Here is a 16,413-nt window from a genome sequence, read left to right as displayed (position 1 = left end):
TGAACCTGATCTAACACATTAAAGGACCTGTGAAAGATGACCCTCATGTTATACACCAGAAAATCAGTGTTCATCCTAGCAGGTTTCAACAAGCTGTTATACACAAGGATCATATCGTAGAGGTTTTACTACTCTTTAAAAGACTTTGTCCATGTATGAATTTTCTTGATCTCATCATTAAAGATGCCTCCCTATAATCTCAAATAGAAATCCCAAAACCATTGTAAAACTTTTTAGATGGTGGATATCACAAGTCTATAATAAGTGTCCCTAATTGTTTTAAGAGTGATGCGATTGAAATTGAATTTCACCAAAATATGCTAGATCAGTATCCATCTTCTTCTCTTATAAAGAGGCATTGTGGACCCTGCATTATTTTAGTGCCTATGGGGTCAATATCACTGATATTTGATGCTTGTCTACTATTGAATAAGTTGAGGAAACACCTAATGCCTCTTAGGGGATGAGATTGGTTGCCTTATACTAGTGCTGCTACCTACCCTAGGAGCATTACAACTGCATTCATACTAGTGTCTGACTCATCAGCACCACCAATTGCAATTATTGCCACTCAAACACCTAATGCTTGATGTTCCTGCAGTCGCATGATAATGAAAGTGTCAATTAGTTGAATTTTTATTCTGACAGTGTTCTTAGTTTCTCTGTAAACTATTCTTAAGTTTGATTGTTTGTTCGTCTTCAGCACTTGAGAAACTCTTAAAGGAGCATGCTGGCAAATATGCTACTGGGGATGAGGTCCAGCTGGTTAGTCCAACAGTAGCCTTGCGATAAAAATAATTATAGCCGATTAATTTGCTGCTTTATGTGTCGTCATTTTGGTGTTTTGTTCCATGTTTTTAGTAATTTTCTAGAATTTTTTTAGGTTTTAAGTGAATTTTCTTTTCTTGGTTTTGTGTTTAAAAAGCATGCATGGAAGCATAAAAATGCATTCTGAGCAACTACTTTTTGTGCTATACTTGTTCCTTTTCTTCGTAAGTGTCTGCATTGTGTTCACTAATGATTGTCAATTGTCGAGTCCATGTGGTTGGAAGTTAGAACCAGCTGAGTTCTGCTTCAGCAGTTGGCATAGATCTGCTTGCCTGATCATAAGCAATAGTGATGTTTTGACGATTTATGTCCTTATGTCCCTAGCATATCTGAATCCAGAGACGAGCCGTTCTTTGTCCTGTAATTTAGCATATTGCAGGGTTGAATCACGGTTCATGTGCTTGCAACTGTAATTGTTCTCAGGTTTTCCAAATTAAACTAAAGTAATTTCACTTTATTGTTGTCATGCGCAGGCAGACGTGTTTCTGGCACCCCAGATCTATGCAGGATTAGTGCGCTTCCAAATTGACATGGTATTATATGTTGCATAAGTTCTTTTGCTTTAATAAAATATTGAAATTTTTTATCAAAGTTAATGGAAATCCATCAGATCTCCTCATCCTCTTCTTCCTTTTGCTTTCCGGCATTACATTTAACCTTATTCAATCTAGCTGCCAGGTTTTGAAACCATTTATATGTCATTTTTTTCATAACAGACAAGAACAACCACCTAAGCAACAAAACTTACATGATCCAACAACTCAATCTCATAGATTTTGTCCAACTTGGCTCATAATATTTCCTCTCCAGTCTCTCTCTTGGTTTCACAGTCCCATAGGTGAAAACCAGTTTTTAACCAAAAACATCCTTCTATAAATCTTTTTGGCATGACAAAGAGACATCAGAGGTGAAAAACTAATGGGATGAGTCCTGAAATATGAATCTCAAGCACTCTCTTCCTGAATAACTTTCGACATTGAATTCAGTATTTTTCTTTTCGGCTGAAAGCTGCTTCATAGCTTACATGTTCATCCATCGACTCTTTATATCTTCTCTTTATCATGAATGCAGTCTCTTTACCCTACGCTAGCCAGATTGAACGATGCATACAACGAACTGCCTGCCTTCCAAGCTGCCCTCCCTCAGCGGCAGCCCGATGCGCCTTCTCCATCCTAAGGATCTCTCTGTTGCTGGATTTACTTTGGAAGGAGAACAAGTATGAAAATAAAGCTACTTATAATGTTGCATCCTCTGCTGTGTTTGATACATTACTGCAAGTGCTCCTGGTTGTGTAATCTACTACGCCTGGAACATTGGTAAGTTGAGTTTACTTGAGAAGGAACACACAAAGTAGTATCAAAATGTGAAGTTTACCTCTGATTTAACCAGGTTTAGATACAGCTATAAAATTCTTGAGTTCTAAGCAATGCTTGAAAATTACTGATGAATGCTAAACCTTGACATATAACATCTGACAACCTCAGAATTCAAAGGAGAGGAAATGGGAAAAATGATTGCTTGAGTTGTGGCCATAGTTATTTGAATGGAATTGATCATCGAAGCTTGTAATTTTACTGCAGGTTCAGTTATTATAAATTATATTTTCTTTTTTTTTTCTTATTCTTCTTGTCAGTCTCTACTCCCCTTTTTGCTCGAAACTTCTCTTTCCTATTCTCTTTCTAATTCCTTTCACTTCCTTCGCCTCTTCTCCCTCTCCCTATTCTTTCTTTTTGATCTGATAATTATGAACGATAAGTTGCTAACATTAGGCAGATTAACAGCAACAATTGCCAATTGTTCCTACGCTTAGCTTAGTTTATTTGGAGTTGTGTTAGGAGTTATCAAAATCCAAAAAATGATAACAAAGAGATGAAATGAAAACCTTTTAAATTAATGTTCTCCAGATTTCCCACTTCACATCACCTCACAAGCAAATAACCATCCTACTCAGTTCCAAAATACCCTTCCAAGTCTTTGCTATCATCAGCTGAGTGAAACTCGAGATACAAAATACTCTCGAGCTTTGGAGGGCATTTTGTGCCAATCCAATGGCAAGTCAAGCATGCAAAACGGAATTCCAAGTTGAAATAAGAACTACACCAAATTTATTTTTTTAGAACAAAGATCTTAAGTCACTGGTATTAACAATTTATGAAACAAGGTTAATTCCATGACCATAATGGAAAAGATCAACAGCATTGGATTTATTGGGTAGGTGGAGCAAGGTAGCCCTTTGCTATCAGGCTCTCTTGAGAGTCTTTTATTGCACTTTCTATCGGTCTGAAGACGAGGCCGAGCTTGATCAGCTTCTTTGCTGCATCTTTCAGTGCTACAAGTCCTGGCTGAGTTTCTTCTGTAAACCTGGTAACGGGATATTAGCAATCAGTGCATATACAGAAAAAGAAGGAACAAATCAAATTTACAGAGGGTTATGTTATTCTAAAACACTATAACCAAATACAAGTCCGAGTGCAGGGCATAAAAAGGATAATGTAGAGGCTGCATACGTCACACTGATAAATGCAACATGACTTTTGAAAAGAGATGAAGCCAAACCAAACTATGGCCCAGATACCAGAATGCCAGTTTGATAAATTGCAGTTTACAAGCTACCTTGATAAACAACTAGAAGGAAAGAGAGCAGTACAAGATTAAGACAGAAGTGCAGAAATAAGTGTCTAACAAGAGATTGATGTGCAGCATCAAACTGTGCACAAAATGTTATCCAGATCTTGCTGGTCACTTGGATACTCTGCTTGTCTCTCATGATCAGCTGAGTTGTCACGAAATCCACGACTTTGACACAAGGGTACACCTCAATTTGTTTGGAAGACCAAGGAGAAACAGACAAAAGCTGAATATATTTTTGACATTTATGGTCTGACACAGATCTGTTACAAAGCAGCACAGACCACTAAAAGAACAAGGCAACATGTAGGAACTTTGAAGAATTTCAGCTGTAAGAATAACATTAGAACATTAAAATGATGTCAACATTTTTAATTATTTATCTTATTGTTTGTTTGTCTAGTAATTCAATTGATCCAATGTTCTGCAAAATGAACTAGAAAATAAACCATCACTAGACAATAAGAAAACTTGAAGACTATACAAGGTAAACAGACAAATGAAAGAAACTTCCTTAGGAGAGATTATAAAAGCTTAAAGACTATACAAGGTAAATGAACAAATGACAGAAACTTCCTTAGGAGAGGAATGTCACTGGCAAATGCAACTTTCCTGAAATGCAAGAGCTTCAAAAAGAGTCAACAAGTGCACAACATTCAGTGCACAAACAAGAATCACAAATGAAATAAATATAAGCACAATAGCATGCCTGCCAATGTAAGATTCAAGGCAATTAACTAGTAGAACCCTACCAGAAAGAAGACAAAATAACAAAAGATTGTACTTTTTGTTTTTGCTTCAAAATTTTGTAATAAAAAGTGACAAAAACTCAACTATATCTTATTCTAACTATTTGTCATTTACGCTATCATTGCATGGATCTATTCCAACCTTGTAAACTTAAAGCTTCTAGTTCGAGAAACAAGAAAAACAATTGCAAAATTTCATTCTTCAAAATTTTAGAGAAGATTTTTTTGATAGGAAAAGAAATTGATCCACTAAACAAATGAAGTAATCAGGTTGTTTGATTTATTAACAAACTCACTTTAGTTTCTGATTGACCCCTTCAAACTGGTGAAACAAAATGAACCAAACGGGATTAAGGCATATGCTATGTGATGAAATGATAATGACTGAAAATGAATATATTGACCTACTATGATTTAGAAACAAATCTGGTGAAACAAAATGATTCAAGTGAGATTAACTCATATGCTATGCAATGAAATCATTATTACTGACAAATCAAGATACTGACATACTAAATATTTTTTTAAAGAGCACATTTAGGACAGGAAATTAACTCCATTAAGTAATTTTTTAAAGTATCTAACAGTACTATTGTTTGTTTTTTGTGCAATGAAACACTACATGTTTTTTATGTTGATTCATTTATTATTCTTTTTCTGAATCCAGGAAACAGAAACAAAGGAAAAGCACTTGTCAAGTGTGGTTACCTGTGTACATTATATCCAGGACATAGCTTATCAACAGTTTCAGCAAAGTCCTTAAACTGATATATGCCATTAGTGCATAGATGACGACCAGATGCACTTGGTGTCTCTAAGAGCAAGATATGAGCATCAGCAACATCACACACATGCACACAACCCAGCCAGTGATACTCCTGGCTGTCTTTTGACCCTGCTCAGAAACAGAAGCAATAATTAACATACTACAAGAATAAAGTCATTATCAAAATTTTAATCAAGCAAACCTTGTAAGAGTTGTTGGAGCACAGCAGAGCTAGCATTGAGAGTCGGCTGCAAGAGTGGACCTAAGCATGTAGATGGATTAATGGTCACAATATCCAACCCATGCTTTTGTGCATATTCCCATGCCACCTTTTCTGCCGTTGTCTTAGACACTGGGTACCATTTCTGTAAGAAAATGATTCAAATGAAAGAAGAAACAAAGAATAAATTCACAGCAAGTGCAGTGGCTTCACTTTAGTCATCACTCATGGCATTGCTGACTAGCAACTTAGCAAATTTATGAAATATGATGGTTTAAGGCAAATGGAAACACATGCCCAAGAATAGAGGCAGACTTATATGCATAAAAATCCCCTACCTAGATAGCAAGATGTCTTTTGATGTTACTAAAAAAAAAGTACTTATGCATTTGCTCAGATATCTTTTAAGCATGTTGATTAATTGACAACCTAATCACCACCTCATCATCATTTTATCAATTTTCGATCTGCCATTTAGATTCAAATTTGTAACCTAAACATAAAAAAAGCATATATCTTTTCATATGCTAAAAGCAATGTAAATACACTAGTATAGATATAACCAAATGAATTAAATATATAAAATGGTTTATGAGAGTTCTTTATAACCTAATTCTCTCATTCTGACAAAATTTTCATTGAAGGGGACTGCAATCACACTTCTAATATCAAAGAAATAGCAAAAAAATCCACGTTTTTTTTTACCTTTTAGAGGCACGAAACTGTGCAAAAAATAGAGTATAGACACTTAATCCTAAAAATCTTGGAGCAGAGGGAGTGCGGAGCTAACCTGGTGAGCCTTGCAGTAGTCGAGGTCGGTCCAACACTCCTCGTCGACGGGCCTGCCGGGGTGGTCCAAAGCCCACCTCGGGTTCGGCACCATAGAGGAGATGGAGGACGTTATCACCACCCGCGACGCCCCCGCCGCCCGCGCCGCCTCCAGCACGTTGAGTGTCCCCTCCACAGCCGGGGCGACCAGATCCCGCTGCGGGTCCCGCGGGGCTTCCAGGGTGCAGGGCGAGGCCACGTGGATGACGCCAGCGCGGCACCCAGCGACGGCGGCGGCGATGGCTTCGGCATCGAGGAGGTCGGCGGGGCGGAGGACGAGGCGCCGGCTGTCGTCGCCGCCGGGGAGGGAGCGGAGGTGGGAGGGGTCCGTGGCCGGGTGATAGGTAGCGGTGACGGTGTACCCCTTAGCGAGGAGGCCATGCACGATCCATGAGCCGATGAAGCCGTTGCCGCCGGTCACGCAAACCCTTCGCTCCGCTGCCGTCATATCGCTTTCGGCCATTTCTTTCGCTGTCATGTCTTCCGATCGAAAGCAAACCTCCATTTATAGTGTCGCACGTATTTCGGTTATTATTAAGATAAAATTATACATAAAATAATTAACTAAATAATAATAATAATAATTCGTGTAGTAAACCTAAATAATTAAAATATAATCATTTGTCATCATTATTAAGATAATTGAAACATTGTTATGCTTATAATTAGATTAACATTATGGCCACATCGTTATGGTAGTTTTGATGGATAAAGCATAAATCTCCTACCAAACAAATAGATAGAAGACAAACCCTCGAGACGACGCCCTAAATCTTGGAGCCTCCTCTCTTTGTGTTGTTTGGATTTGGTGATTTGGGGGGATGGAGGCGTAATCCGGATTGCCAGTTTGCTGTTGGGTTTGCTGATTGGAGGGCTTGGATTCGCCTCTTGCTTTCTGGGACTTCGTTTTACCTATCTCTATCTCTCTATCTCTAGTTTAGATTTGCTGATTTAGAGGAATGGAGGCGTAATTCTGTCGGCCTCTCCTCTTCCGCTGCCTCATTCATGGCTGATGTATGTTGCAGGGTCGCCTGTGAGCAGGGTAACCCTCCCCCGCCAGAACCTTTGGTGGCAACGTCATCCTTTGGTTGGACCACCCTGCCCCTGATTCCTTGACCACTTGATGTCGAAGGATCGGTGCTTATGCTCATCATTGGTGATTACAGCTTCTGAAAATTTTCATTTTTTTTTGTGCGTAGGCATTGTATGGTTCTGGAGTTGGGTTTTAGGGCTCCCTTTTCGTTCATTTATATGTTTGAAGAAATGGTTGTGTCTCAGTTCTGAAACATATCTGATTAGATTGTGCAATTTCCAGTTTGTTCATGTTCATATCTTTTTGATATTTCAGGTTTAAAAGGATATGAGAATTGGAATGGCCCGTGCTCAAGCCTTGAAAGATGTCAACAAAGAAGGAAAACCTGGTGTCACTATTAAATTCAAGAGCAAGGAGTCTGTGGATACAACAGATGCATCTGGAATCTTATCTATGAACGTTGGTGAAAACAATGTGTTTTATGTTTTTGTTCTGAAATCAGAGATCAGGGGGTTGGTGGGTGCCAAGGATATGTCTGGATTGATCTGTGCTAACAATTGCCAAGATCGTGTCTTCTGAAGGTGGTCGATGAGGTCATGGATGAGGAAGCTGATATTGCTAATTGCCCTGGCAGCATTGTATTTAAGATGGAGAAAGATGAGGACCTGGATGCTGCCATATATATATTCAAGCTCCTTTGGGAACACCTTCTCTGGATCAGACAATAGTCAGCCGAATCAGGATCATGGAGACATGGTCACCCTTTGTTCCTTCAAATGTTGACCCTGCTGCTATGGATGGACTTAACCGGGTTCTTAAGTAAGTTCCATGTCTCATAAATTTGTTAATTTTGTTTGAGAAGTTACCTTTCCTTTATATTGTTAGCACCATTGGATCTGCTTGGTTTCAAAGGCAGTGATAGTTCTCTTGAACAGATTCTTTTGAACATTGAAGTTGAAAACTCATCTTGACAATGTGATCTGCAGAAATGCAAAAGATATATCTTCTATTGGCAAATTATTTCCGCAAGATCTGCCTGCCAGATATACTTATAATGTTAGTGCTCTAAAATAATGCGTTGTTAGGTAGTCCGCCCCACCATGTATCTGGATATGAGATACAGGATGTGGTGATGCTGTGATCTTGATATAATTGAAAGCACAGTAGGCCTGTTGTCTGGTGATGGAGCCCTGAATCAGCATCAAATTAGCAACTTATCTAAAGATGCAAGACTAATGGATTGATTAATTATTTAATATGAACTTTTAATTGTTGTGATTGTCCCTATATCTCGGTAGAACTCTGAAATGTTTCTTAGTAGAACTTCTATTTTGTTGTTAAGCTATTTTATCTTTTGAAGCAACTACCTTAGGTCATCTACCTTACTGATGTGAACGATGAAACTTGGGGAGTATTAACTTATACTGACCCGAGAAAGTGCAGTAGTGCTGGAACCCATGTTTTTGTATTTTGGCATTATGAACCAGTAATCAGAGTTAAGTAGATAGTGTTATCTCCAGAATCAAGAGTGATATTCCGGCTTCATTATGTGCTCAGTTGAGCTATGTTCGTTTGTTGCCATATGAAAATAATATTGCTTTAATTACATGGTAGGCCTGCTACTTTCTAGTGTTTTATCAAGGAAATGATTTTTTATTCTGTTGATCGTGATCCGCTCATAATTGCTCAAAAATCTTGCTTGTGTTGCAGTGTCGATGACAATTGTGGATAGATAATCAAGTAGCCGAAGATGGGTATCAGTACTTTCAGAAAGTCAGCCAAGCAACAGAGAAACTTCAAAGGATGATAAAGACAAGCTGAGACCCATTCTGGAGATGCGAGCAGTGCCCCTGAGGTCCCATTGCCAAAACCAGTTCCAGCAACAGAAATCGTGTCTATGCCACAGCAACCGGTTCTGAAGCCCTGCTACATAAGAAAAAAAAATAGAGGGAAAAAGCCCAGGAAGAAATGATGCCAGAGTGAGAGGCTTAAGAAATGAAGATTGTCCAGCAAAACAACTTAAACTCAAGTATGTGTTCGACATGTATCCTATCTAGCTAATTTTGATCACATTTTGGTGGTTTGATTCCTCTTTCACAATCATATCATGATAAGTATAAGATTAAACTTGTACATCTGGCTGTTGGTGGTCTAAAGCCTTTCTCTCAAGTTGACAACTGTTCACAGTCATGCCTGAAAAATGTAACTTGGACCGGGCTAATTGATCAGTCTGAATTGATGAACTAAGTGATGGCAATTACTGTTGTCTGTGGTGGTCTGTCTAAATAGGCCATATGTTGGATCTGTTCTTGTTTTTTTCTGCTAGCTATTTGTTGGGGAATTTTCAGGAAGGGCACCACATGCTGCAGATTGTGATCATTATTTTGAGGAGGAATCAGCAAAAATTCCTATCAGCTCGTGGAGGATCTTTATATTTATCGGTGACGAATGAAATAGCAGAGAGCTTCAACTTATGTCCAACTCAACGGAGTGCCTGTATTCTTGAAAGAAAAAATGTATAATCCCACCACGAATATTGCAACATGAAGAATATAATAACATCGGCTCGGTAACCAAAGTACAAAACAGATGCAGCAAAGCCAAATAATTTTCACTGAATTAATAATATGCCATAGCTTGTCAGGAACTCTCACATATATCCAACGCTAAGCAATCGTTGACTCGAACTAATGTAGTCATTTGAGGGCATGGTGAGGACATTAGTGTGCATCTTTTTTATTTTTTTCTGGAACCAATCTTCAAGCACTATCGGAGTCTTTTGCAGACTTTACGGCTTCAAAGACAGCTGAGAAATCGAGGTCTCCTAACCCCAAGCTCCTGGCCTTCTTGAATGCCTGCACGATCACAATATGAGACCAGTTTTTATCTTATCATAGCTACGATAATAATGTATCTTCATGAATTTTTTTCCACCATTGAGCTAATCCTAGCTAAGGTTTTATATCTGATTGGATCGGTTTACCGGTGTACCAGATGGTATATTAATCTGTACCATCCAATATCACATTACTAGTCATCATTGACCTATATGATCCAAATATTAATTCTCGGTCGGAATGATAAATGTGCAAGAGATAGATGGTTGGTGTTGAGGAACAGTGGTAAGCATTACCTCATTGGATGCTGCAGCAATAGGCATCGAGACAGCATTTTCATCACCAAGGGCGAGAGCCAACCTCATATCCTTCTGCTGATGCTTGAGGGGGAATGCAGGTGGGTAGCTGCCTTTGATCATCGCAGGGCCTTTGAGCTTGAACATGGGATTAGCAATTGCGCCCAGATCCTGCCAGAATAACCGGGAAAACAAGAACAATTAGCTAACTGTTATTTCGGAGAATTGTGGAGCCTTCCATGGGTGAGATGTGAGAAACAAGTACCAAAACGTCTAGAAGCGTTTGCTGGCTCAGCCCACTTCTGTCAGCCAAGCAGAGTCCTTCCGATAACGCATTCATCATGCTGCAGAGCGCGAAAAAGAAATGAATGGAGGAATCAGATGTCAAAGTTCTGACAACCTGGAATACCAACTTGTAACATCATGTATCATTAAATGAAATTATAAAAATATTATGATGAACTATTATGTAGTGGTAGCAAGCTGTAAGTTTCGATACTAATACTTGATAGAATCAATAAATGCTGACAGGGACCTACCGGTTTTAACTGATGTTCAAAACTTTGGATAAGACTCCATGTCAATTATATACTATTACCAAGTTGTTCGTGCATGAAATAAGATATGCATACTTAAAAGAAGACATCATAAACGATGCAAATCTTAGCAGCACCAAAATCATTTGTTGCATCAGAGATGCACCAATGTGCTCATGAGATGCTCCAATGTTAACAGATGCCTTAATGCAGTTAATAAACTAGTCAACTACGAATACTAAGAAGAGAGTTCATAGGAATCATTTATAAGGTGAAATCATTTCAGCAAAATGGTGCACTTTTTTTTCATAAATCCTCATGAGGATCAACCAGTACTAAATTTACACTTTACTGAAACATCCTTCAAAAAGGTATGCCAAAGTCTTGGATTTTATAACGTACCTGCCCATGATCATGTTCACCACAAGTTTGAATTTGGCTCCATTTCCAACCTCCCCTAGAAAGAATGATTTTTTCCCCAGTACATCAAATGCAGGAACCATTTCGTCGTACAATGCCTGCATTAGGATCCAATACAAAGTTATAGTAATTAGTAATGTAGCAGAATGAAAGGCAGCATGAAAGGCGGGTAACTCATACAATGTTGTCTCATCTTTGGAACATTATAGTAAAAGAAAAATAAAATAGAAAAATAACTCGAACTCAAAGGAAAAAAGAAAAGAGAAGAATGCAGCAAATTTCTGGCATTTTAATCTTCATTTAAAAGCCAGCAAATCATCTAATTTAAGGCCCATCTACCATAAGCCCATTGACGTAATAACCAGGTGCCTTCTACGTGCATAATAGAACAAAATAATGAAATATATCATTATCTGTTCCATGAGATGGTCAATATACGTGAATCTCCCTTTAATATTTAAACAATCTGCAAAGAGATTATCATCTGTATATAACCCTAACAAATGCTCATCCTAGATGTATGATATATATTTAAGAACAAAAATTATTGTTTGTAAAACCACAGTTATCCAATAACTCTAGACAACTAAATCTTGAAGTAGAACAAAGTTCTCTTCCATCATCAGCCAAGATCTTATCCACAAATGCTAATATCTACAAAAAAAATAGTGGAGACTACATGATCTATCAAAATATTTCAAAAGTTCATGCTATTTGTCTGAAAGAGCTCACAGGAAATCCAATCAGTTACGCCAACTTAGTATTGATTATATTGGTTAAATTTTGAACAGAGAAGATGGACCAGAATTCTATTACTAAGAGCTCTACCAAGCCAACCAGTATGAAGCATAACTGAATAGAAGTTCCCAACAAATTGTGTAAAATACCAACAGATGCTTGGGATTTATTAGATTACCTTCTCTCCAGCTGCTAGAATTACCAACTGGCCATCTTCAGCCGGCTTTTTGCTGCCAGAGACTGGAGCTTCAAGAAAGTACCCACCCTTCTTTGTAATTGCCTGAAAATGTATACAAGCATCTTTTATGTGGATGGATCATTGATGCAGAAATGATGATGCTATTTACATAAATTTATAAAGCTAGATTTGTCAGATTGAAAATTTAGTCAATAACAATCAATGCCATCCCTAGTGCATTACAGCATTCGCCGAAAGCACAAACTAAGTCAAAACCAAGTTGCATTAACATGAAATATTAAAGAAAATCAATTGTAGGCTTATTCTACAATGAGAAATTTTACTTGTTTCAGATCAATTTTCTATATTGGTCCTGTGCTTTACAGCTCAAGTTTTATCAAATACAATAACATAATATTCTTTGATTTAGTCAGTCAAAATTCAGCTGTCTTATTTTCCTCGGAAAATATTTAGCAATTTTATTTGTCATCAGAAGCATAAGTATTTAAGTATACTCATTTATCATACATGGTGTTTCCCATCAATATGGGGCCAGCTATTCCAACAACTCAAAACCTAGAAGATCATGCCCCATGGTAAGGCTTCTCTCACTTGCAAACCTAGTCAACATTCACAATGTTATTATGGCTATTTGTCATCAGAAGCATAAGTATTTAAGTATACTCATTTATCATACATGGTGTTTCCCATCAATATGGGGCCAGCTATTCCAACAACTCAAAACCTAGAAGATCATGGCCCATGGTAAGGCCTTCCTCACTTGCAAACCTAGTCAACATTCACAATGTTATTATGGCTATTTCTTTCCCTTTCTTCCCAGATAGCTTGTCTAGAGCAGGTCACTCTATCTGACTTTTTCAATTTGTTGAATTAGAGATGGGCATCTAGTGGTGGAAGTAAAAAACAATGTAAAATGTTTATGAGGCTCCGTAAGGAAAGTAATAGAACTCTCATGCAGGTGTCAGTTTGGTTTACTGGTTTCAAAAGGATAACTCCTGTCTTGGTGATCACTAATTTTGATGAATTTAATACTATAATCTCTTTTTGTGATGTATTACTCGTTGCCATCTTGAATAACCTACTATCCTTTCTGCTTTCTTTTTATTTTTATTTTTATTTGTTTTTGTTTTATTTTCCCTTTTTATTGTTCTTATTGCATGTTCTTGATGATATAAGTTAGTAAACTTGCTGCTTTGCATTAATTAAACTGAGATGAATATGCTGAAAATTTGGCAAGATTACCTCATCAGCCAGTAATTTACTGTTAACCTAACAATTGACTGCCAAGTTCCAACCAAATTTAGACAAGAAAAAAATACTGGTGAAACTGGGACAGTACCTCCATATAGGGTGGTATACCATATGTACTGCTGGATATCATCAAAGAAAAAAATTAAAAATTTAAATAATAATCAATAATGACATATGGTCCCATACTGGCCTTTGATTGGACCAAAAAATATCAGTTCATACATATCAGTCTAACTGATATTTGAAACCTTAGTTTAAACTCAAGGAACATGGATTGACATCAACCATCCAATTCCTCTAGGAATCAAAAAGATATAAGAATAAGAACTCAAGAGTCTTTAAATTCTTGCCCTTCATCAATGGTTGCCCATGACAATTGAATTTTTATATGATCACAAGATTAATCACATAAGAAAAAACCTCATTAGCATCCATGAATCTAATTCTATCAATTAGCAGGTATAGACATCATTTCATGTTTAAAATTTCAAGTAAGCGTATTTTCAAAAGAGATCATTTTTTCATGCATAAAAGGAAATAAAATTATTGATACTAAATTAACAATAATCACAATACAAATCTCCCAACCAAAGACAAAGACAGAAGGTATTGCAAGTAGCCAGACTATATACACCATTAGAACAGACCTCACTGATCTTAGATGAAGTTTCTGCATCAACCGTTGACATATCTACGTAGCCTTTTCCACTGCAGATTTGCTCAAGCACTCCATCTTTGTCAAAAACTACCTGAACATGATCTGAACAAATTGGTAACAATGAAGTTTTAAGATGGTGTCCATAGCTGATTTTAGTTATTTGCTAACCGAGAGGGCTGCACTTGGATCAGATAGCATAGCTATGGTGTACTTGCACTTATTGATAACAGCTGCAGGTGTTTCTCCAACAGATGCACCTTGCTCCACTAGCTCTTGACACTGCAGTTATTAGATTAGTTAACTGAAAACTGTTTCCAATAGTGGAAGCTCAAGTATCTTTCTTTAAAGATAGCAATAAGTTTTGCATGAAAAAGCCATCTTAAAAGTTAAAACTACAGAAATACCTGGGTAAAAGCATATTAACACAAAAAGATATTGGCATCAACAAAAGACGGTGTCAAAGCTATGACGAGAATACAAAAGGAAGATATAATCACAATCAAAACTATAATTGTGTATAATGTGTCCAAAATCCATATGACCTACCTATGTTAAGACCAACTTAGGAATCAATCACAACTGAAGATGATATATTTGTAATAAAGCCATGAGCACATGACCCAAACATAAGGGTTGCAGTTTAGGTGGGTAAGTGGAGTCTGAGTCAGGCTGATTTCCAGTCGACTAAAAATTGCTCACTAGAATCTAGGCATTTCTTTTATTTGGCGATTGGCAGAATGTATCAACCAGAATCTGTAAATAATCTACAAGTACTACCATAAAATTACCAAGGCAATGGTACTATCCTCATCACATTATCTTAGCTATCAGATATTTATGCCTTTACCATGGCAATAGTCTGCTCTATGGTTGGTTTTCCGATACAGCATAAAAAATTGAAGGTACATTATGTAGACATAGATCAGAAAGGAATGAGTGATAATGGGAAGCACATGTGCTGGGCGAACAAGGAAGAAGGCCAGAACCTACATATATGTTCTTCCACCCATTATCTATATTTCTGAAGTGAGTGGATGTGGATGGCTCTATTGGGCATTCCGAACATTGTGACAAAATAATTCCGTTCAGAAGGGGCTGACCGAGTAGTTTCAATAATTAAGTTATAATCTATTATGCCTAATAGTTCTGGATAGAAAATCAACGCAAGAATCAAGTGTCTTTCCCAAACCCAATCCAGTTGAGCAGGTTACAGGTGAGGTTTTTCTCCCAAATTAAGGCACCAAAGTTTTCTCCTACTTCCTCTTGACTATTGAAGTAATTAAACTTGACACAAAAGTTCAAATTCATGCAGAATTATCAGATTGCACTAGATTCAAACTATCACGTTAGAATATCTTTACCCTCAATCATGAGTGCCCCTTTGTATTCTCTCAGTATGATATCGACTTTTCCCACCTGCCAAGATTATTTGGCTATGCATAAGGCAACAACTCTCAACTTAAAACTAAGAGTAGCAGTCCATCCAAGTATGTTACACATGGACATCATCAGATTGGGTCCGATTCCAGACGATAGATATCACATTGGGTCCGGTTCCAGACAATTCATATGACCCCATAAGTAAGAGAGCAATCCATATCGATAAATCAAATCGAACTTGTCCCTCCAAAGGCAACAATCGAGCACATGAATAAATTGTTACTCCATCCATCTTAAAAATCAAATCTTTATAGACATTCGTTTTCTAATCGCGTGACTACCATAGAGATACCACGGGCAATAGTGTCTATCCACCATATACACCAAATGAAGCAAAATCGAACAATCCTCGAACAAAAGAAAACAAAAGCGTGATATAGGTGAAAAGAAGAGATGAGACCTTGGAGAGGGTCCGATTCCAGACGGTCACACCGAATCCGTGGCGGAGAAGATTGACTGCCATGGCTTTCCCCATGATGCCCAGACCCAAGAATCCCACCTCCATCTTTTCCCCTCCTCTCTCTCACTCTCTCTCTCTCTCTCTCTCTCTTCTACTTCGCGTCCTACTTCAGCTTCGTCTTCCACTTCTACTGGAGCAGATCAATGAAAACCTACCAATGTTTCTAATCATGTTTATTGCGCCGGCGAATGGACTCTAGCTATTCTGTGTTCCTCCATTAACCAGTGGATGCTTCCCACGTGGTAATTGGGAAGGCCGCTGATCGCAGATATGATACAGACTACTTTAAACCATCGGATGTTGCCACGTAGTCGTTGAGATTGCCGTTGACGACGATTACACCACATTGCACCATGTAAGTATAATATGCAAGTACGACTCGCGTGTCTCATGCGAGGCAGGATCTAGGGAAAAGAGGGATACCACCTGTTAGATGACAAATCACACGGTGGGACCAATAAAAAGTGCCTCGCGCTCTCACCCGTTTCCTGAACCCTGTCCTAGATGTGCTGCTGAGCCGCCGGCC

At 38.0% G+C, this 16,413-nt stretch overlaps 3 protein-coding genes and 1 long non-coding RNA gene across 6 annotated transcripts in view; 2 read left to right on the top strand and 2 right to left on the bottom strand.

Moving 5' to 3' along the window:
* The window catches only part of LOC135588492 (glutathione S-transferase zeta class-like), a 4,734-nt gene extending 2,479 nt beyond the window's left edge, over window positions 1–2,255 (top strand). Inside the window, exons 7-9 of the mRNA XM_065080643.1 lie at window positions 704–765; window positions 1,302–1,361; window positions 1,900–2,255. Of these exons, the coding sequence (XP_064936715.1) occupies window positions 704–765; window positions 1,302–1,361; window positions 1,900–2,004 (227 nt within the window). The 3' untranslated portion in view covers window positions 2,005–2,255. The remainder of the gene's footprint in view (window positions 1–703; window positions 766–1,301; window positions 1,362–1,899) is intronic.
* A 655-nt stretch (window positions 2,256–2,910) lies between these two features.
* Window positions 2,911–6,905, bottom strand: LOC135581143 (cinnamoyl-CoA reductase 1-like). 3 transcript variants are annotated; one of them, XM_065080641.1, is made up of 5 exons: window positions 6,772–6,905; window positions 5,982–6,518; window positions 5,174–5,336; window positions 4,914–5,100; window positions 2,911–3,189 (listed from the first exon to the last, which is right to left on the bottom strand). In XM_065080641.1, exons 2-5 carry the CDS (start codon window positions 6,495–6,497, stop codon window positions 3,033–3,035), a joined length of 1,023 nt encoding a protein of 340 aa, XP_064936713.1. In that variant the 5' UTR covers window positions 6,498–6,518; window positions 6,772–6,905; the 3' UTR covers window positions 2,911–3,032. The 3 variants fall into 3 exon arrangements, with proteins under 3 accessions (XP_064936713.1, XP_064936712.1, XP_064936711.1); XM_065080640.1 differs by having other exon boundaries at window positions 5,982–6,499; XM_065080639.1 differs by having other exon boundaries at window positions 6,748–6,882.
* Window positions 6,906–7,037: 132 nt separating this feature from the next.
* On the top strand, window positions 7,038–9,295 carry LOC135588495 (uncharacterized). Its single transcript, XR_010476300.1, has 3 exons — window positions 7,038–7,175; window positions 7,368–7,871; window positions 8,763–9,295. It is a non-coding gene; the product is annotated as an uncharacterized LOC135588495 (long non-coding RNA).
* A 347-nt stretch (window positions 9,296–9,642) lies between these two features.
* LOC135588491 (glyoxylate/succinic semialdehyde reductase 1-like) lies at window positions 9,643–16,043 on the bottom strand. Its single transcript, XM_065080642.1, has 8 exons — window positions 15,828–16,043; window positions 14,156–14,266; window positions 13,977–14,078; window positions 12,058–12,159; window positions 11,124–11,239; window positions 10,451–10,529; window positions 10,186–10,356; window positions 9,643–9,907 (listed from the first exon to the last, which is right to left on the bottom strand). Exons 1-8 carry the CDS (start codon window positions 15,930–15,932, stop codon window positions 9,812–9,814), a joined length of 882 nt encoding a protein of 293 aa, XP_064936714.1. The 5' UTR covers window positions 15,933–16,043; the 3' UTR covers window positions 9,643–9,811.
* Window positions 16,044–16,413: the final 370 nt, after the last annotated feature.

The sequence above is a fragment of the Musa acuminata genome, chromosome BXJ1-8 (assembly GCF_036884655.1).
Source record: "Musa acuminata AAA Group cultivar baxijiao chromosome BXJ1-8, Cavendish_Baxijiao_AAA, whole genome shotgun sequence".
NCBI lineage: Eukaryota > Viridiplantae > Streptophyta > Magnoliopsida > Zingiberales > Musaceae > Musa > Musa acuminata.
Note: the sequence above shows the minus strand (reverse complement) of the source record. Positions and strands in the feature narration are given on the sequence as shown.